Below are 22,240 nucleotides of genomic sequence, written 5' to 3'. Positions count from 1 at the left end.
GGTGCAAAATCTTTACCTCTTTCCGCTGATGAAGGAGAAGAAAGGCTTTGGTTCTAGACCACACCTTTAGCTTCTTTAAAAGAAAAAAAAAGAAAGAAAAAAAAAACCCAGTAATTTTGCTAGATATTAAAAAGCTAAAAAAAAAAAAACCTATGATTTTTACTTTTTGTTTTCTGCTACTGCAGTGAGCAGATTTTGAGGTTTGGAGAATCTTAGTCAGCTGACTCTTTCTAGATTTTATGAGATCAGATATTTGGGATTTTGCTTAGTTCAAATTTGGAGGCCAGTCAGTGCTTCCTGAGATTTGAACAAAACATCTAAACTGATGCCCAGCCTCTGTTTTCCTTTACTGGCTTTCCAGCAAACCAGTGTGTTGAATGACTAGTGTGTGTGCTGAATTTCTGTGAGACTATAGTTAATTAGTGTGTTGTGATGGATTTGGAGTTGGCCTGAGTTTTTTTCTCACTCTCTGAGGGTTGGTGAAGGCAGCTGTCTTGCCTCAACAGTGCTGCAAAGCAGTTTGACATTTCAGTGCAGAAAGACTCCTACAGGGCCTGATGGTGGAGCAGGGTTTTAACCCATCGGCGCCTTCTTAAAACACCCGCGTTTCCCTGAGCCCGTGGGGTTTCTGAATGAGAGAGGGAGGGGAGACGGATTGGCCATATTAATGCATTGGCAGCCTTTACAAGCAATTGTATTTCCTTCCACTGAAGCAGTCTGAATCTGGATGAGAGGGAGAAAATGAACAAGAGAGTGTGTGTTTAGGGATGGGGGATACATCACAATTTGTTTTCACCCCAAATATTTTCCTTAGATGTCTACAGCTGCTGTTTCTGATAATGGTTCGTAAATTTGTTCATGTCTGAGTGTGAAAGGGACGCCTCTTTTACCTCTTTTTCTGATCCCTCAACGCTTCATTTTAATTGATGCGGTGGCCTCATTGATATTTAGGTTTTGCCTTTAAGGGGTGTGAGAATGGTAGGAAATCTATCTATCTATCTATCTATCTATCTCTCTATCTGTTCGTCTGTCTGTCGGTCTGTGAGTGAGTGAGTGAGAGCGAGCAAGAGAGAGAGAGTGAGTGAGTGAGCTGAAGGTAACTTTGTTTTTTGTTTTTTTTTTTTCCCCAGAGAGAAGAGGCCTTGTATCTCTGCTAATGCAGATGGTGTCATGCCTCTCCATATACTCAGAGAACATTCCGACCTCCAATCAAAAGTTCCTCCATACTTCCAGATAGCTTCCATTCCAAGCATAACACCCCATACAGACTGCACACACAGGAATGTGCAGGTAGATGGCTTCATCATTTCGCTGGAATAGCTTTTCAATTCTCACACTGAGTTGACAACAGATGTTTATTTGCCCTTCTTTAATTCCACTCGATTGCGCAATCTTATTACACCCTTGTGTTTTATGAATACTTCTGAACTGAAGCCAAACATGACAGTCTCATTTTTTTTTAACAATGTTATTATACTCTCTGTTTCTCTCCCCTTTATGCCCCTAGAGAAGAAAGATGCATACTGTTTTGATATAAATATGGCAATCTGAGATGTATTTTTGCTGTGCAAATTCATCAGTGTTAACTGAACTCTGAGAGTGTTAAACTGTGGGCAATAAACATGTTTGAGGGTTTATGTAACCACACTTTCCTGAGTAAATGTAATTTGTAGAGCACTAGAAAACAGCGCAAACCTCTCGCAAGCAACTGTAACAGTGTGTCTAGTAATGGATGTCAAATTATTCTGAAACATTCAGATTTTCTGTTCAGCTCTCAAATTCGCCATGTAACCCATTTGCACCATCCTTATATATGCGCACATGTTTGCCTGATAGGGTCGAGTGGCTCACAAGGGCCCTGTGGTATCCAGTTCAGATAATGACTACATTCTTAAAGCTGTCATCCAAGGTGAGTGTAACGTGAACATAACTAAAGAATGATCTGCAACGTTCAAGCCTACTGTCAGAGAGGGAAAAAAAATCCAGCCCGAAGGCTACACTGTTGTTTCTCAGTAAGCCCAGCATGCCTCTTTCAGCCGTTATGCTCTAGCGGATAGTGGATTTAAAGGGATTTGCACATTGAATCTATGTTTAACTGCACTGTTTTGTCCATGCGCTACAGATACTTAAGCAGTAGGCAGCATTGATACCATTGATTTATTTAACGTATAGTCAGTGGCTCATGTTCTTTAGAACTGTGGTAATATATACCCGTAACTAGTTTCTGTAACTCTCACCACTTTATGCTTTGGATGTTGTGCAGCGAAAAAAAAAACTTGTGCCTCCTGAATAGTTTCTCTCTCTCTCTCTCTCTCTCTCTCTCTCTCTCTCAGAGGAAGACCTCCAGCAGAGCTGTGCACCAGCAGAGGCATCAATCAGTGTCATTCTGTTTGGTTCACTGGCCAAGGACTTCTCACAGTCTGTCAGTCAGGGGGTAGGTCTCTGAGTTAACACAATAAATGATGTATTCAAGACATTTTGGAAGCATACTAATGACCTCCCCAGTGGCTTGAACTATAACCTTGACTCTCATAAAGGTTAAATGACTCTGAGAAGGAAGTACATGTCAGCAATAAAGCTGTTGGTTTTGCGAGTGCAGTTTGTCGAAACATTTCTGGAGAACCACTCACAAAATTTCCACTCAAATTTGTTTTCTGCTGAAATGCAAATGTTACAAATCAAGCTTACTGCTATTTCGACAGTGAGACTCCTGAGTTTAGCTTTTAAAGTCTCGTACCTTTCTACAAGAACACTATGCCTTCACTGTTCTCAAGGATATAATTCATTTTAAGACAATAGAAACACCATCGCTGCTATTTAACTAACGTCGAAGACTCTGCAGATTAAGCATTGCTCTCCTCCCAGGACTCCCCCTCTCCATGTCTTTCCCCAAATGGTTGGCAGTACGTTTTTTTTTTTTTTTTTTTTTTTTTCTCAACGTGGTGTTATTCATCCAGAAAGCTATTCTTTCCTCTTACCTCACCCTCTTTGTCACTGCACATTCTTACCACTTTCCCTCAGCGAGTGACTGGGCATCCTCATATACATAGATTAAGCTGCAAGTTTCAGCTCTGAGAGAACGGCTCTTTTATGTAAGAAGGAGGTTGACGCTAAAGCCGTTAAGAGATAGAGGGGCTGTGAGACTTGGCTGCGTCTGGAAGATCAGAGCACTAGGCATTGCCAGTTTTATCTCCAACGTCCCCAAGCGAGGATTAAACTTTCAGATGTGAGTCCTTGTGCAATTATCCCCCCTCCAAAAAAAAAAAAAAAAACACTCCTGTCTGAAAATGAACAAAGACGCAGTTAACGATACTCTAGCATCAGTTACTTGAGAAGGCATTGTGTGTAGTGGTTAGGGATTTGATTTAAGGTTTGGACAGTTTTTTAATAGAATACAGTATGTTTGTGTTCAGGCATAGTTTATCAGGTGAAAGGATGCATCTGGGGGTTGTTCATCAAATGAAAGCAAATCCCTTGTCCGTTAGCTTTGTTTCCCTTTGACTCGTTACGTCCGTGTCTGTCTGCTCCTTTGAAATTCACTTTTGTCTTTCCTCTGCAATTTTTTCCCCTTTTGTAAATGTTGTCTGTTTGTGTCCTGAGGATGTGGTCCTAATCACTGGATTCACCGTCAGTAAATCTCCCACTGCTGAGCTGGACAGACTTCACCCCTGTCACCTAGTGTTAAAGGGCCCGGATGCCTGTGTGTATGTGAGTATGTTAGACTGGTACTAACTAAACCCCCTTACCTCAAGTCAACTTACTCAACCCCAACCCGTATACCCTCAACTCCACCCATCCCACCACAGTGGTATTATACTCTACTGCAGCAGCGCAGTCAAGGATGTATGTTATTCTTATATTACAAGGTGTGTTTCATAGTTTCTGCAGAAAAACTGATTAGAAATGACCATGTACTGAACAATAACTACACAAGAATTAATCTAGTAGAGGTGTGTAATTTCCTTGTCAGCTTACTTAGAGTGATTATCCCTAGCTTCCCCCAAGCCATATTCCAGAAGGAATGTCACACCGGTTTAATGAGGATGGCCGCACAGCACTGAAAGAACCAAGACCTGCTGCAGATCAGCTGCTGATTTTTCCTTCCTCGTGTCCCCAAATCCTACTGCTCTGCCTTCGTCTTGGGAATCGGTTTAATGCCTTGTTTGTTTGGCCCTGTTGTATCGTACACAGACTGATTTTCAAGTGCCATGTAACTAATTTATAGACTTTACATTTGCATTTAATTGCCTCTGGGGCAGTATTGGGATTAAGTGCTTAACTCAAGGACACAACCATTGTGCTAAAACCTGTAACCGTATGAGTACTGGGCAGTTTCCTTCATGTTGCCCTATGTGTTTGACCCTGTTTCTCAGGTTTGTCCCTCAGCTTGTCCTCCCTCCAGAAGGATCCCAGCCGTCAGCAGCAGCTCTGAGGTTGGTCTGTCTGTATGTGTTGTACTTTTTAAGACTGGTTCTCTCTTGTGTTTGTTTAATCTGCCCGTTACTTTACCAACCAGCTGCATTTCTTCTCCATTTGTAAGAAAATGTGTCTTTGTTTGCCCCCCCCCCTCCTTTCTCTCCCTCTCTCTCTCTCTCTCTCTCTCTCTCTCTCTCCAGTTGTATGTGTGATAATGTCTTGCATTAGCCTGCAGCTGTTGTCATTGTTAGTTTATCAGGCTGGTCACAGTCATTTAGGTGTGATCAGGTGCGTAAGTAAAGACCTTAAAGCCTCTCTGCTTCTAGTCATTCTCACTCTCACAGGGGATAAATACAGACAGATAGTACAAGGCATAGGTTGATAGTGCTATGCCTACATTGGCTCTTACTTAAACACACACACACAAACACACTATTGTTAATGATCTTTTTATTTATTTTTGCCCACTCAGCCAAAATACACATATATTCCCCTAAACGAGCTGAAACCCAGGATGGTGGTGAATGTTTATGGTGTGGTGACCTTCTTCAAGCAGCCTTTTCCCACCAAAGGCACAGGTGAGTGATTTTATGCTCTCTTGCTGTTCAGAATGGCCTGTTCTCTTTGTCGTTTGTGCCGTCACTTTCTCTGAAGTTTCAACCCTGTCAACCCTCTGGAGATTCAGCCCTGTCTCGTCTCGTTAGATTGAAGTGGGCAAACTTCATGGATCATTAGGAGGAAAGTATTTTTTGCCCCTGCGTTCCTGTTTTTTTACACTTGAATACAACCTGTTGAATGTGCCTATACGGACTGGCTGTGAGCGGATTTTCTGGCTGAGGTCTAAGTAGAGTATGAAATGAAAGAGAATAGATAAATCATTCTCTCAGATATAGCACTATACCAAAACTTCAAGAGACAAATCTACAGTCCTCTGACCTTTACCTTAGGAGATGGAAAGATTTCTTTCTGTCATTCTTTCTTTCTTTCTTTCTTCTGTTTTGGTGCTTATGTCTATTGTGGCAATGTGTGAGCTATTTAACCATGAGGTCATTTTACAGATCACAGAGGGGGAGCCAGAGTCATGTTGTAAAGCAATTACAGCCCTGCCACTCGACCTGAAAACTTGACTGTGTTAGCTTATGCAATTATCTCTGCTCTGACATGATCCCATACTTGATCATGCATTAGACCGTGTTAGCTTCAGCATCATAAAGAGACAAAAAAATCAATCACCCACACCCCACTCCTCACACCCTGTAGACTTCTGACAGATTAGATGGGCCGAGACTCGCAGCTTCTCATCCATTTTGTTCTGAGAGAAGAATAATAAATTTACATCTTAACTAAAAGGTAAACATTTGAATTCTTATAGGATCAGTTCTTTGTGTGTGAAATGTCAAGAGAACAAGAAATACAACAGAAAAGAAAACACGTTTACTTCCCGGTTTAAAGCCAATAATTTCATTTCTCTCGTAGTCTACATGTGTTCAGTATTGGCCCAAAGCCATCATTTTTATATTTCAGGGGAAGGTCTATTTTGTAGTTTTTTTGGTAAACATCCAGTATCGGTTTTATATAATCCTCTGTTTTAGTCAGGTCATCTCCACCAGCAGTGAACATGGAACTCATGCAGGTGAAAACTCTGTCCCATTAATACTCACTTTTACCTCAGCAAATCTTAATGAGAAATTGGATTCCTTTAAATGGAATGAACTTAATAACAAATAAATCCCAACTCTTATGCAAACAACCTCCACCTGACCCTATCTGAGAAGTAGCTCCTTAAGAGCATAAATTGATTTTGAGAGGAAGATAGCAAAAAAAAACAACCTGAAAGCAGTAAATGGAGGACTGAAGATATTAAAGAGATTTGTCAGCTGGGACAGGAATGGGATTCAGTTAGCAGCACAGATTGAGTCCCCTCTGCCTCAAAGCTGTGTATTAGATCACATTTGTTAATCTGATCTCCCAGACCTGGTGAATCGTTGGATTTGGTCGATTTGTAAGACGAGTCACAACGCTCGCAATAATGCTTATTGTTAATTTACCTCCATTTATCTCTTTCTCTGGCTTTTTCTATTTTATTTAGTTGTAATGTCTTTCACTAGAATATTTGTTGAAAGCTCTTGTCATTTGTCTGCGATGTACAGACTATTGCTCAACACTGAAGATCACTGATCAGTCCAACGCTAAGATATGCTGCATGATCTTTTCTGAGAAACTTGAGGACCATCCAGAAATCTTCAGAGTCGGGGACATCATCCGTCTACACAGAGTCAAGGTGAGATCAGCCAGCTCAGGTTGACTTGTGTGGAACATTTCTCACGCTTGTGATCAAACACTGGAGTGGATCATTCGTGTAAATCCATGCCTGTGACTGCCATATTAGAACCTGAGTTGGCAAAATTCAGCTGTTCCCCTCACTGGGCATGGAAATGACAGGGCATCCAAGCAGTATCAGAGAATCAGGCCCATCAGCTGATACACCATAACGTATACAGAACGTACACCAAACCATATTCACAATACCAAATGGGAAGGGATTCCTAGCCCCATCTGTACACTTCATAATTCTGGTGCAGTTGGTACATATATTCATATGTTCTGGGATTGCACACCATTATCTGTCTATATATGAGAAGTTAAATATGAAATCGATGGTAAAAAAAAAAAACCCAAAAAATCCAAACAAACAAAAAACCCCTAGTTACTTTACCTATGATGACTACTCTCTTGATCTTGCCTTGAACTGCTCCAACAGCCACCGAAAAGCAATTCTAAATCACAGATTTGTAATAATGAAAACGAATGCGCTTGACTTGCTGTGATTGTTTGAATGAACTTGCTTTCCCTGGGTGCACATAGTTTCTTTGTAACACTGTCATAATTTGTAATAACTTGAACAATAAAAATTGTCAGTCTCAAAAGTTGAAGTTGATGACAGCAATTTCTTTTTTTTTTTTCCTGGAAAGACTCCATATAGTATTCCAGAGGAGCTAACTCTGCATCTCTGTAACATTTTCAGTGTTAATAACCCTCAGCCCCTGGTAAATATCATGACATCTGGAATGGCTCACTCACACCATGATCCCATAGCAGCTCCTTCTGTTCCTCACACGCACTTACTGTGGGATTCTGGGGTGGTGGGATCACTTTGTCATGTGGGTTCTCCCGTGCGTGTACTGTCTGTACATGAGATTTTTAATTGTCCTTTGCTCTCTTCTTTTTCTTTATGCCTCTCAGACTCAGTTGTTCAACAGTTCCATTACGCTGATGACCAGCCTTGGTTGGTCCACAGTAACGTTTGATGGTACAGTGGACAGTCCAGTGGAGCCACGCTCCTCCAACAGCAAGTCCTTCCATTTTGATGAAGTGGATAAGCATAAGGTAGCGGCACTGCGGCAGTGGGCTGCTAGCCAGTCAGCCTTGTTCAGTAAGGCCACTATCCCCCTGTCTGCCGTACAGCCTAAAATGTACTTTGATCTGACCTGCCAACTGCTGGCCAAAGCCCGCATGGACAGTCGCTGCATTTTACTGAAGGTAACATAGACTCACATCCTATGCCCTACCTAGCTGTCTGTCTGTCTGTCTCTCTCTCTCTCTCTCTCTCTCTCTCTCAAACACACACAGTCTGTCTGCTTCCAGTCACATTTACTGTCACAAAAGATAAATACAGCCTTTGTTCATCACAAGAGCGCGCACGCACGCACACACACGCACACTCACACACATTCTTTGAAAATAAGACACTGCATAGCAGCATTCAGCAGCAGCTCTCTGAGGCCCTGGTCAGTTGTGAGTTTATAACTGCTGAGGGTCTGAGCTGCACAGACCCTCAGTAGTTATATGCATGTATTTCTAGATTGTCGCATACGTGCACCTTTGAAACTTCTCAAAACATTTGCAGTTTTCAAAATTGAAGAGTGCTCTTTTAAAACATGACAGTGTTTATGCGCTCATCACTATTGTTCGCAGTATGGAAGTGTGTTCATGTGACGTGAGTAGATGTCACCCTCTCTTTTTGCAGGTGTGGGATGGGACTAAATGTCTTCATCCTCTGCTGAACGTGGAACCAGAGTCTGTAGAGGGGGATACCAGTTTCCTCGAGGACAAAGAGAACCTCGTTGCCAGCGTACTTGTCTATGACAACCACACGGAGCTTGCAGGAGCACTGAAGGTTAGGCAATGGTTAGATAGGTTAGATGTCAGATTACTAGCCTTAGATTCTTAGAAACTCTAATTAAAGAGTTTCACTCCAGTGGCCATCAGAGAGATGGCTCTTTTCTGATTCTGTAATTTCAGTAGCTTTCTTCTTTTAAGTTTGTTCCTCTCAGAAAGCATAAAAATCCAATCCTGGCACTCACTCAACCTTAGTTTGAAGTGCTCGCAGCAACAGAACTGCAAAAACAGAATGATTTAAAATGTCAACAATGCCTTCAAGTACCCTGAGAATTAACAGAAAAATGGGGTTTGGATTGGTCAGGATCAGTGCCTGGTTTTGTTGTGATTTGAAAAGAATTTTCATTTAAAGGGAAAATCCTACCATTTCTATCTATTTTCCCAACAACCTACAATATTCACAGCACTACGCTTTCTAATGCATATTCATATCGTTTCAAGGTGTCTGTAGGCCATGTGTGTCATGTGATATGCCTTAAGCCCACAGCGTACTTGAAACCGGTTGTTGGATTATTGGGCAAAATTCTGGTCCTTTCTAACATCTCCCAGCGTGTGCTTTCCCCAAAGAAGGCTCAGCCACACAGCTGAGCATAACCGGCGCTTTAAATGATGAATAAGGTGTCACGTTAGTCTTGGACGGGTACATCCTGTCTTCTCTCGTTTAAGGGGTGATTCCTCTTCTTCCATTGCCTAAGTCTTACTTTGTTAGTTTCCCTTAAAGATCCCCTTTGCTCGTTTCCACGCGATGGATGTAAAAACCGCTATTTTTAACAAATGGTTCTCCTGTGTGACTCGACAAGCAGAGCCCTCAAAACCACCTAAAAATAAAGGTCGTCCTTCCCCTTATTCCGTGAATATTTTAACAGGAACTTGGCTTTTAGCGACCTGGGTGAGTGAGGTCCTGTTTCTGGAGCATGAGACCATTCATACCGTTCTTTGGGCCTTGTTTTTTTCCCCCCTTTTTTTTCTTCAGTTTAGGCATCACGTCTTCAGGGGTTTGCTGAGTCCCTTGGCTTTTACCAGCATGTCAGTTCAAAATGTAGCTGCTGGAACCTGAACACAGTATCTCTTAAAGCTACAGGGAGAAAACCTGGCCTTGATTATGATAAAAAAGAAAAAAAAGAAAAGAAAAAACTTGAATTACCGTCTTTATTCCCTTGTGTTAGAATCAGAGGTGTTCTGCATATTCACTGTAGCTTGTTTGCTTTTCTGGAATGTGTGCATCATCATTGTTTTCAATGCATTCCAAAGCCTTTTGTGTTTCTGTAACGACTGGCAAAATGGGCTGTTGTTGAAGATGTCTTGTGTGTGTCTGTGTGTGTATTTGCGTGTGTCTGTGTGTGTGTGTGTGATCAGGTCTGGAAGGTTAATAGCAGTTGTCCATGAGAGCCAGAGTATGTGCTCAACTGTCTAAACACTCTTTTCTCTGCCTTCGTATATGGAGTTGTATACGCTGTCAGTGGAGCAGAGTCAGTCGATCCATCACTTTCCTGCTGTGGTCCTGCTGCACCACATCGCCTTAACTACAAAATACTGACAGTTTGACACTATAACAGTGAGACCAATATTCTCTCTATCCTTAGAAAGCCATAAATAGGTCAGCCTATTCTGAAGATTGAGTTGATCCCTATCTGAGATTCCAGTAAGTTCTTTGGTATTGAAGCTCCAACCTGTCAAGACATTAAGACATTAGAACATATTGTCCTCATAAATCCTTTTTTTCTTTGCTTGTTTCTTTGTTTTTATTATTGCTGTTGTCTATCAAAAAGTCCTTTTTTTGTAGTTGCTGTTTTTGCTGTCTGTTAAAAAAAATCCTGTTTTGTTGTTATTGACAATGCCTCCTCATAGGAATGCCATTTCTCTCCCCTGAACATGGTATATATACGTTTCCATTAATGAACAGTTAGAGTTAGATATTCATAAACCATAAACTGTCTTCAACCTTTCCTCGACCTCTTCAAAATACACTTATGTGTAAAATTTATGAGTAAGACATCCTTATTTTTATAACACACTCAGTGCACTGAATGGAGATATTTAACATCAGTGATGGATTTTAGAGAACTGAAAATGATAAATGGAAAAAGATTTCCTTGACATAAGTTATTTAATGCCCACCAATTGATTTTTCTCTCTGCACACATAAAGTGCATACGCATAGGAGTGGTCTGAATAGAAATATTTCCTTCCCATTATCAATATCCCGGGCCGTATCATCTCTAATATTGTGTGAAATTGCTTGAGCTCGGTATAGAGGAGGAGAATAAGCAGCCCATTAGGATTAGGTGGACAGAGACAGATAGAGGGGAGGGGCAGGAGCAAATCGATAGAGCCTCCGCAGAAAGGGCTCCTCACAGTGAGGAGTCTCTCTAACATCACATGCACGCTCTCATTACTGACACCCGCACAGGCCCAGCACTCATTGCCAGGGTGGACACACACTCTCAGTGACTCACTGACTGATAAAGATCAGAATACACTGGCAGCGACTGACTCACAGTGGCCTTATGGCCCGGGACAGAAGTGTCAGTGCGCCGTCGGTCATTTAAAACAGCAAAAAGAGAACGAAAACGGTGGCGCGTGAATTAATTTTTTTCCCTCCCCGAGGTGCTCCTCCTCCCTCTCTCCCTCCCTGATGGAGTTTCTGTATAATCGTGTTGGCCACTGTTTCATGGCGTCTTCATCTTTTGCATCATCTTTGTACCGTGCCGTTTGCCAAATTCACTTCTCACTCAAGGGCACCGTTTTGTTTTGCTTCATGGCTAATGGGCTGGCACCTCAGAAGACTTTTGGAATTATGTACGAGGAGCTGTGAGAAGTTTAGACTGACTTACCACTGGGTATTTTTGACCAGCAGAGAAAGAACAGAGGTGTTATTCAAGTGAAAACAATCACATTAAAAAAAGAAATCAGTAACATTGTCAGGTAGATTTTTTTTTTTTGCACTAACACCATACATAGACACCGGTCCCAAACTGACTGTTAACTACAGTCAGTAATGTCTTACTGTTACATTCTTTTGAATCACAGCCTGAGGACTCAGTCTCCATTACTGCTATCCCCTTACATGTCACTGTCCGACCTGCTCTCCTGTACAACTCTACTGCAAATGTTATGGTTACTGAAATCATGAGTAGTTCTGTGTTTTTGTAGGCTGTTTACCTAAAGCAAATCAAACTTTGCATTATTTTGATTCTCTTTATGTCCAAACAAGATTCATGATTGAAGACTGAGTTCTGTAGCTATTATGAGTGTTTGTTCTCTGTGACATCTTAGGTTCCTGTGACCCTTCTTCTGGAGGATCAGTCTCTCCATAATACATAATACATGATACATAATACATGATGATCTCTTTTGATATGGCTAAGGGCATTATGCAGAATCTACATTTGTAACTTTCTGTTGCAATCAGGATATGCAGTGAATTTATTCTCATTGTCTGCTCAATGACAGATTAATCTGATTTTGATTCAACATGATGTATATGATATACACGTATGTTTGAAGATTCCTGAGAAAAGTAAGTGTGTGTGTCTGTGTGTGTGTGTGTGTGTGTGTGTGTGTGTGTGTGTGTGTGTGAAGGAATACAGTATACAGTGAAGATATGTGTTTGTGTGGAAAAGTACTGCATATGTGTTCCTTTAGCTGTGAATCTTGATCTTTACTGGTGAAAGCTGGGATAGTATACTATGGCTGCCTCCCTACACATCTGACCATCAATTATTCATAGAGTGAGCTGGAGAGAGCACCTGGCCTGTCTGAACCCACATGCACACACTCTTCCTGTGATCTCAGATGACACAGGGATGACAGTCCTCCTGTCTGTGTGTGACTGAGTGTTTGTGTGTGTGTGTGTGTGTGTGTGTGTGTGTGTGTGAGCGTGCGTGTGTGTGTGTTCCTTTGTGCCTGCTTGAGAGGTTTTTACAAAAGATATCCATATATTGTTTTGTGACTTAGTTTCAAATCTGGCTAGTAGGAGCTTCTTCTCTGCTTAATATATCCCTAGTTTACACGTGAAATAAAGTATTTCATGAGGCACAAGATGGCCGTTGCATTTTTGAATGTGATCTTGAACATTACATCGTATTTAGCTTGTCTGTCTGTCCATCTGTTCATGTTTTCATCCCTCTGTCTGTTGGAGTGTTTTTGGAGCCTGTTTTGTGGCCAGTGCTGTATGCTGGGATTTCTGTGCTATGTGCTGCCTCTAGTAAAAGAGAATGAGTAAAGGTTTGAAATGAGTGCAAACAGTTTAGGTTTTGGGTATTAGTAGTTACCATGAGGAGCTGTTCTAAAAATAGTTTGAAAAGGCCTTAAACTAGACTGTAAGACTGTAGCCTGAGACACTGTGTTCTGTGAGAGTCATGCACTTCAGAATCTCACCAGCCTGTAGGTGTACTTTAACAGCACGGCATTATAAAGCCATGCGAATTCCCATCACATTTGTTTATAGGGACCAGGAGCACATAACATGCCTTAGCATACAGTCATTGTTTTTTTGGAAAGAGTGCAATCAGGATCTGGTCATGTTTTTCCTGGCCATGTAGTCCTCAGATTTGAGTTATTCCACTTAAGTATAACTGCTTTTCAAATGCACAAATGAGTAATGTTTCCTTTGAATATGATCATGATTTTGTGGCAGCACTTTCAGATTGCCTGCTGATCCAAATCTTTGATTCTAAAATCAAAATTGGCCCCAAAACCAAAATTGGTTTACTTTGTGTTTCTGTTTCGTGCAAACTCTCATTTTTGTTGATTTGCCTTTGTTGTTTGGCCTGGTGAAACACCTTTGGTTATTCAACCTCACGACAGCCTCATACTCCGAAAAATCTCTCTGATTTGCCGCTATTTAAAAAAAAAAAAGAAAGAAAGGAAAAAAGAAAATGACAGCATCCAGTTGTGGAGTCTCATTTGCTCTCTTTGTTGTCTTGAGTGTTGTAGAACAGCAGAATTATATTACGTCAGTACCACAACTGAAATGACAATAACGGTTAAGTTTCGATCGCTGTTCAGCTCTGGCCTGGACCTCAGTGTGAAAATGACTGCAGTGGTTTTGTCCACTGGTGTTTCCTCCCCTCCATCTGCGTCCCAATAACTGTGTGTTTGTGAGGAGAGGTGGTTTGTCTGTGTGAAGGGCACCTTTGTTGTTTATTGAGCATGACTCCTGAGCTTCACTCATTTCCCCCATGTATACGAGGAGCCAGGCAAGTCCTGTATTACCCCACCGCATATGCCAACAAATCTTCAGATAACAGAATTTTCCCATTTGGCAGAAGACTGCTACCTGTTTCTGACCCTCCCTGTTTGGCCTCTCCAGTGAATTTTCTCACCTATTACGGCTGCCTACATCAGTGAAATAGCCAGTCTACAGAAGCCTTATACGTGGATGAGACCATCAGGGTCTTTCAGATGTAATGAAACTGCATTTTCAAGGCCGATTTAAGTCGTGACTCAGTGCAATCAACTGAAAATATGATTTAGAATCCAAAAAGTTTCTGCCACTTATCAGCAACCGCAATCTGCAACTGAAAGGATTATTGTAGGTAATGGTAAAGAATGGGTCTGTACTCATGTGACTTTGATGCTCTTACTGTACATATTTGAACTGAATGATCAACTCCTCAGATCTCCTGTTGGGTTGCAGCCAGTTGTGTTTATATCACTACCCTCATGTTCACATGATGGAACAGCTGCAGGTCTCAAAACATTATCGCCAGCATTTGTGTTTTTCAGTACGGCTTTAATGAAGCAGGTACTTGTTACACGTATGAAATGTCATTGATGCATAGTTTGTACATATCATTTGAGTGAAACAAAGCCTTATTTACTCAAACGCCAAAGCTGACTCATTCAAATGGTCTGTACAGCACAGCTTTGTCCTCAGGTCACTGTAAACCACCACAACTTTATACAGCTTTATAAAGTGGAGAGGTGAATATGAGGACCAGAGTGCAGAGTAGGGTATGTGACTCGTGGGAGTGCAGAAGACTGGTGCAGACAGGACAGAGAGGACTGAGCAGAGGATGACAGTGACAGTAATGATTACAGGTGGAGAAGCTCCCAGCGCTCTATCCCTGACCAGCTTCTCACTGTGTCTGAGGGAGGGAGACACTGACAGCTGAAAAGCCGGAAATTCAGTGTCATTCCTACTGCTGCATGTCACACAGAATGGAGGAGGGACAGGTTGGCGAAAGGGTAGGAAGGAGAGGGTATAGCTGTCCCTCTTTGGCTCATGTCATGCCCCTTTGTGAGCTTGTGTTGTATCTGAGAGTTAGCATTGTGTTTTAGGGGGAGGACAAGTGAATCCCTGTCGGTACGGTTGGAAATTCAGACCCAAGGGACACACAGTAATATAAAATATCTTTTAGATGTTTGCACAGCCGCTACCTCTTCAAAAAAAGACTTCAGTGGCATTGTTTATGAACTTCCACCAGTTAACAATACTTGGTGGTATGTGTAATCAATATTCTCACTCATCCTGACCTTTAAGCTCATTTCCTGTTGTCGTATGCGTTATACATGTGTACTTTGGTTAAAAAGTCCTATCCAAATGACTGATTTAAATTTGTTCTGATGTGGGCCATTTAGGACTCACTGGTATGATGTCTTTCCGTGAGGAGTGTGTCGTTTTCCCCCTGAGTGTCCACTTTGTGTTTCTGTGGGACACGTCCTGCCTGCGGTACTTCACATTTGTGTCTCTAAGAGGGTAGTCAGCATACACAACTTTTATATCTGTTCCTGGGAATTGATGTAGGAACATAATAGGATGTGCTTTATAGGGAAAAGAGACAGTAATGCTACAGAGGAATGAACCCATTTGGGATGTGCTATACCTCCTGACTCTCCTTGGTAGCTTTTTACAGACAGAGAACCTGGGAGTAAATCGAGACTTTGCAGGCCTGAGGCTAATCGTGACTAAAGCACAGGGGATAATATTGTGATCACTGGGTTACAGGAGGACTAACCACCCACGCACTGCTGCTTAAACCCAAACTAAATTTTCTATCAGTACGTACTGAGTTTTGAGCCAAAATGATGAACAGTAGCTGTCCATTTTCTCTGTTTCATTACCAGCTCACCCTCCACTGGCTACAGGCCTGGAATCAGCTCCTCTTTTGTTCTCCTGCTCATCCAATCAGCTCTTCATCTGATCTCCTGCTCATCCAAAATCACACTGTTGGCAGTCAGAGTGCGACTGATCCTCAGCAGGATTTGTGTTTCGATTGGGTTCGTCTTGCCTGGACCTGTGAAGTTTTTAGTCACTGTAGGCATTGGTGTTGTGGAGATGATAATGTACTAGAATAGACCACCATCTGGCGACCTTTTCGGAGGTAAACTGTTTCCTCAGATCTGATACCATAGCTCCCCCTGCTGGACTGAAGACATTAGAAGTACTTCCTGTTGAGATATCTGTGCGGAGTGGGTTGGGTTCTGTCACAAGAGTTATCCCTCTGAGCAGTAGGAACTGAACCTGAGATATCTATGATGTGGAGCATTGTCAGAAGGCAGAAATTAAACATATAAGCTGAAGCAGGCTGAACTGATTTCATTTCTTCATTTCTCATAGCCTTTGATCTCCTGGCACTGATTGCTTCTCCAGTGAGATCTGCCAGCTGGGTCTTTCTTCATACATGTAATACTGCCCTTACTACAACATGTAACGCCTCTTCTCTCTCTTTCTGTGTGTGTGTGTGTGTGTGTGTGTGTGCCAGCCTGGAGTGTTCCTGCGTTTCTACAACCTCCATGCTGTGCCTCAGGCTTCTCCAGGTCTCCTCCCAGACTGTCCCAATCATCTGGGTTTCCATCTGCATGGGGGGACATCGTATGGCCGCGGCCTGCGGGAGCTCCCCTCAGACAGCCCAGACCTGTTCCCCCTCAAGAGGTCAGTGCCAGACTGCACATGCTGGGGAACAGTAGTCTTAACATGTACTCTTTATTGAAATCAGTGTAGAAGAGGAGAGAAGCTGTTGTCCCTGTTTAAAAATCTGGAGCACATAAGGCTAAGCTTTAGAAAGCTTAACACGACAACAAGGAAACATAAGACAGTCTGGCATGCGTGTGCTGTTTTTACTGTTCTTTCTCTCTCTCTCTCTCTCTCTCTCTCTCTCATCTCTCCCGTTTGATCTCAGAGCATTACAGGCCCATGCTAATTTGGATAATAATAATTCAGTTGGTGATGATACTCTTCTGGATATCTGGCACACCCCTCCAGAATCTGTAGGTAGGTTTCCGTTCTCACCATAACTCTCCCAGCCCAGTCTCGTTATGAATCAGCACAGCTATTCTGCTTACGGAGGCTCATTAAACTTATATGAGCTCATTTCTCATACTACAGTGGCTTCACATCCTTGGCTTGGTACTGATACAGTAGTGAGAGGAATCGGCTCAGAATGGGGAGGGTTGTGGGTTTGGTTACTTGACGGCTCTATGCTGATGTGTTATTCAGCAAGACTCTTGACCCAAAGGCTACTCCGCAGGCACACTCTGGATAGGAACATCAGCTGAATGACTAAAGATCAATTGTTCAATTTTTTTCTCAACAGATGATATCAGAGATGAAGAGCCAGGTAAGAATGGAGGAAACTGCTGCATGACGTCCATTGTGTAGATATAAATCTTAACATTATTAGAATACGTAGCTGATCTGAGTTTCTGATCTGAATGTTGTGTCAAATGTGGTGTACCATTAGTGGATTTGTGGTGGAGTTCATCAGTTATGCAGTGTTGTTTTTTGTTTGTTTGTTTTCATGTTGTATATGTTAGATGCTGAAAGAAGAGAGGTTTTTCAGACAGGTAAGGAAATGAAGTTTGTCAAATGAGTAGCTGTAGAGGGTTGTTGTGTTCAGAACAGGACAGCTGTGTCTAGTTCACAGTAACATGAAAATGAAACATTCATGACAATTGCTGCAACTCTAAAATTCATGGAGATCAATGTGTCACACATTTATTCATTACGAGGACACATTACCTTCGAGTGAGTATTTATGTTTGTGCGTGCGTGTGTGCGTGTGTGTGTGTGTGTGTGTGTGTGTGTGTATTCTGGTCTCTCTCAGTTCGGACGTGTGAGCACACACTGCAGCGTGTGACTCTGGCCCGTGTGAAGAGATCCTCTCCTCGAGTCCACCACATCAGAGCCCAAATTAAATCCTACCAACCACAGAGACTCTACCAGTGTCTTAAACTCTTCTGTCCAAAGTGCAAAACCATGTCAGTATCACACTGTGTATCATACATGCACATATGCATACTTGCACATAGGATACACACATGGGTGAAAAAGATAGACATGTTTGCACACTCACACACACAGACACACACGCATATACATGTGCTTATACAGAAAACTTTGGCACTTACACTGAATGCCAAAATGTATGTGAAAATGGACATTTCTGTCATACAGTGTTAGGACTTCTGCTTCAGTCAAACAGTGATTTGATACAGGTTATCAGCTAATTAAATTACATAGCTGCTATGCTATCATGTTTCATAGTTATTGATCACTTTCCTGAAACATACTCAGCATTTCAATGTGTATCCAGTAGACACTGTTCCAACCAGCCACAGTATGTCACTGTGGTTTGATTAAAGGGCCAAGTGTAGCTATTTCTGTAGGCTGCAGTGATTTCAGAGGAAGTACTGTTGAGCTGTAACCTGTTTAAGAGAGTACATTGCCTCACTGTCTTATAAATCACGCTGTGTGTGTGTGTGCGCGCGTGTGTGTGTGTGTTTGTGTGTATTAGCCGGGAAGTCCCTGATGATGAGACCATAGCACAGCAGTTTGAGGATGCTTTGGGAGACAGTAGCCCCTGCAGTGAGCACTGGGCTGTGTCCTCCAGCATGGACGCCATACAGCAGGACAGGACCATCTCCATGCACGTCTCATCTGACATGGTGCTGCAAAACACACACTCACAGCTGGTTTTCATCCAGGGTAAGCCTGGCCACAGGTTTTAATCGTGTCAGCACCACAGGTTTTATTGACATTATCTCTTTCCTTTTGTTTTCTTTTAGAACAAGTAATCTATGAGACTGTGGTCAGCCGAGAACAGTTTAGTTAATATCATTTGAGTTTTGCTGCAAGGCTGTATACATGGATTATAAAAGTTTTGGATTATAAAAATGTTTGTGGACTCTCTGACGGTGAAGAGAAAATGTTGTGTGTCTGTGTGTGCGTGTGTGTGTGTGCGTGCTTGCGTGCGATTGTGTGTTTGTGTGGACGGTGGGGTTTTCAGTATGCTGAATGTAACGTGTGTGTTTGACTGCAGGGATGACTCTGGTGGAAATGTGTGTGATAGCACAGGGACATAAGAACCTGGTCCCTGTCAGGTCCTCTCAGGGCAGAATGAGTCTCCTGGACCTGTCTGCCCCATTCCTCTTCTGTGGGGGAAGAAGACATTACAGGTTAGTATGGAAAGCCAGGGTATGCATGCTGAAACTCTGAGAGAGGAGACACAGTATGCTAGAAAATATTGGTTGTTTTCTTACTACTTGTATATTGTTGTTATCATTGTTGTTCATTCTGTTACACCCTATTGATTCTATACTGGCAGTCTAGATCAGTGTGCTGATGATAAATACAACTGTGTTTGAGGTGTAACTTATGGAGATATAAACTCAAATGTGTTTCAGGTGCAGGCAGTGTTCCCAGAATAACTTTGTGGAGCCGCTGGTGTCTGGAGTGGAGGTGTGGAATGAGCAGGGTGTGGCAAATGGTGTGAATCTTCAACAGACTTTTCAATGCGTACTGAAACACCATACCTTCTGTTATAGCTAATTGCATTCCCTCTTCCCGTGTTTACTCTTCACTTTCCATATGTGTCTTTTCACCCTTCTTTCACCCTTTTTCCTGAGGAAGAGCAGCCTTTTGATTGGTCAGATGGCCTCTCTGCTCATTGGTTAAATGCTTGCTAGAGGAAGTTGCAGACATGATGAATATAGCTCCTATATTCATCATTTAATTTCAGAAATTCTCAGATATAAATATTTAATGCACTACGAACAATGTCTGAAACACAACTGTGAACAGGACAGCTGCATTTTTCTTTCACATTAATTTTAAATGTGCCTTGTCACTATTTTTCATCAAAAGCGAAACCTAAGACACGTCTTACCTCAGTATCTGTATGTTTTCTTTAATTATTCTCCATGGTATTCTCTCTCAGAATCCTCGTAGAAGTGGAGAAAATCTTTGGTTTTGGTTTTCTCTTTGACCAACTGTCTTTTTGTCTATCTGTCTGTCTGTCTGTCTGTCTGTCTGTCTGCCTGTGTGCGTGCGTGTGCGTGTGTGTGCACGCGTGCCTGTGTGTGTGTTAGCTTTAGGGGTGCAACTGATGCAGTATGTCATGCTGCTGAAGTTTGAGCTGGAAGATGAGACCGACTGCCTGGAGGCCTTGCTGTGGGAGGACGCTGTGAGTGAGAGCCCCATAACCATAACATACTTTTACTGTCTCACATGTATGGAGTGTGTGGCATGCGTCAGATAGGCACGCGCGCGCATGTGTGCGTGTTGTGTGTGTGTGTTTAAATAGGAGATGTAATTACCATTGTTGTCCACTTGCCCAAATTTTGAAGTCTGACTTTGGGTACAGAAGCACTGTAGTACTAAAATCACAATGAATAAGCGGTCAACAGGGAAATGTTACTTTCAAAACAACATTCATAAAGGAGTCATAATTTGAATTCAGTTCACAATTTGAATTAAATTTTTTTGAATGAATAACAATTTGCTCTTTGAATACATTGACAGTAACTTTGGAGAAAGGTGACTATTAACGGTAATTGCCTCACAGTAAGTGACTGCCTACGGTATCTGTCTCAGAGACGTTGTTTGAGAACACTTTACTGACTGTTGCATTGCGTCCACAGTGCTTCACAAAAGTCGTCACCGTTTTCTGCTTGATCAGTTTGTTTGTACTTGGCAGGAAAAGTTCTTTCACGTCTCCGCTACTGAGACATCACACCAAAAGGACCTACAGGATTGTATTAAGCAGACCATGACCAGTTTTCATCCACCAGGGGTCAGCAGAGGTAACTCATTATCATTGCGCACAGCTTCAGATGCTGTCAGTGATCAAGAACACAAGAAATACAGTTATTTAAGTTACAGATCACAAAGTGGGTTGGGGTAGATTTTTCTAATGCTATAGCAGTCATCAAGGACAAAAGCAGACATTGCAGGATGTATTTGTATTTAAGATATCATATTTTCATTGCTTTATAACAAGGATTTTCAATTAATTTGTAATCTCTCCACAATGCAAATATTTTAAATGGTGACAAAAATTTCTCAAGATATGTCTCAGGTCCCTGAAAACAAGATTGCGCTTTTGCCAAAGGCCATTGCCTTGTTATGTTCCATTTATGTTTTGAAGACTAGAACGAGACATAAATGAAGCAATGAAGGAGCACATTCAGTAGATATTGTAGGATCATGGATCCTGCACAGACACTCCTTCACCAATAATCTTAGTAAAATAATCTCTCTCTCTCTCTGTCTTTCTCTTTCTGTCTTTCTCAGAGAAACGTCCTTGGCTGGATTTTTGCCTGACTGCATACACTGTAGATGACACGGAGCAGGGCCATGTGTGCTACCAGATCTTAAACACAGAGACCAGAAAAGTTCAGGAACTCATGCAGTCAGCTCAGTGACAGCGAGAAAATTCCAGGAGCCACAGTGACAATTTTGAGCTATGGTGTATGCATGTCTGCTTGTCTCCAAAGCAATTCTTCCCTTGTCTGGTGAAACTGCGTATTTTTCTCAAGTTAGACACATACTACTGATTGTGTCCCTGTAAGGGTTTGGGCGTTAGAATAAAGCCTATTAATGCAAAACAAAAGTTATAGTCATGATTCTTGATAAAAGTGTGTTTGGATAACATTGCCCCAGCCTGTTTTGTTCCATTTGTGTTCTTTGTTTGCAAAATGTAAATATGTTATTTTAAATGCTTTCATGTGGAATTCTGAAATAAATGTCCCAGATTTTCATAAAATTGCTATTAGTGTGTTACATGATTGGTGAGGTGGCAAAGGTGGACAATGGTAGCAATAATATTTCTGGTGGAGAGATAGTTCTGTTTCTTAAGCTATCAACCAGAGACAGACCCTGCTCAACAGTGCAAACAGAACTACACTGTAAATAATGCTGTAGATTTATAGTAAATTACTGTTTTATTATTTACTGAATTGTACTGTGACTTACAGTGCATTGTGGGAGATTGTGTGGTGTAGGCTTTGTGGTGCCATGCATTAGATTTGACTACACTCCCAAGTATATCGCTTGTGATCTCTACATAACCTGTTTTATATAATTTCAGGAAGGAAATGCTGTACAAATGGATAGATCCAAGTGTTTGATTTATGTTATGAAATTCTGCTGTCCTATTTAAGAATACTCTGGAGAATTCCTTAGCAGCTTGTGTGAGGTGTACTGTTTTCCACAGTTCACCCTTACTAGTGGCATCCCACTGTATACCCACAGTGCTTCGTTTTAGTTATGTTTGATCAAACGCCATTCACTTTATCAAGCTTTCAATTATGGGCCAAGCTAAATGTTGCATGCATGTGCATTTGTAGGAACCCCTTTGGAAATTTTGCTGAGTGTCATTAGTGAAGTCACAGTTTCTGGTCCTTCTGCAAAACACAGAAG

General features: G+C 41.8%; 1 protein-coding gene across 1 annotated transcript; it reads left to right on the top strand.

The window, feature by feature from the left end:
* Positions 1 to 1,155: 1,155 nt before the first annotated feature.
* On the top strand, positions 1,156 to 21,243 carry pot1 (protection of telomeres 1 homolog). The gene is given in 18 exon segments (XM_030765348.1): positions 1,156 to 1,290; positions 1,837 to 1,909; positions 2,334 to 2,434; positions 3,601 to 3,708; positions 4,374 to 4,433; positions 4,889 to 4,994; positions 6,567 to 6,697; positions 7,660 to 7,956; positions 8,444 to 8,593; positions 16,305 to 16,474; positions 16,722 to 16,888; positions 17,646 to 17,799; positions 18,336 to 18,526; positions 18,861 to 18,996; positions 19,225 to 19,307; positions 19,909 to 20,003; positions 20,517 to 20,622; positions 21,113 to 21,243. Coding segments are annotated over 18 exon segments (2,379 nt in total). The 5' UTR covers positions 1,156 to 1,170.
* The last annotated feature ends 997 nt before the right edge of the window (positions 21,244 to 22,240 follow it).

The sequence above is a fragment of the Chanos chanos genome, chromosome 2, assembly GCF_902362185.1.
Source record: "Chanos chanos chromosome 2, fChaCha1.1, whole genome shotgun sequence".
NCBI classification, from domain to species: domain Eukaryota; kingdom Metazoa; phylum Chordata; class Actinopteri; order Gonorynchiformes; family Chanidae; genus Chanos; species Chanos chanos.
The sequence above is the reverse complement of the archived record's forward strand: the minus strand, read 5'-3'. Positions and strand labels throughout refer to the sequence as shown.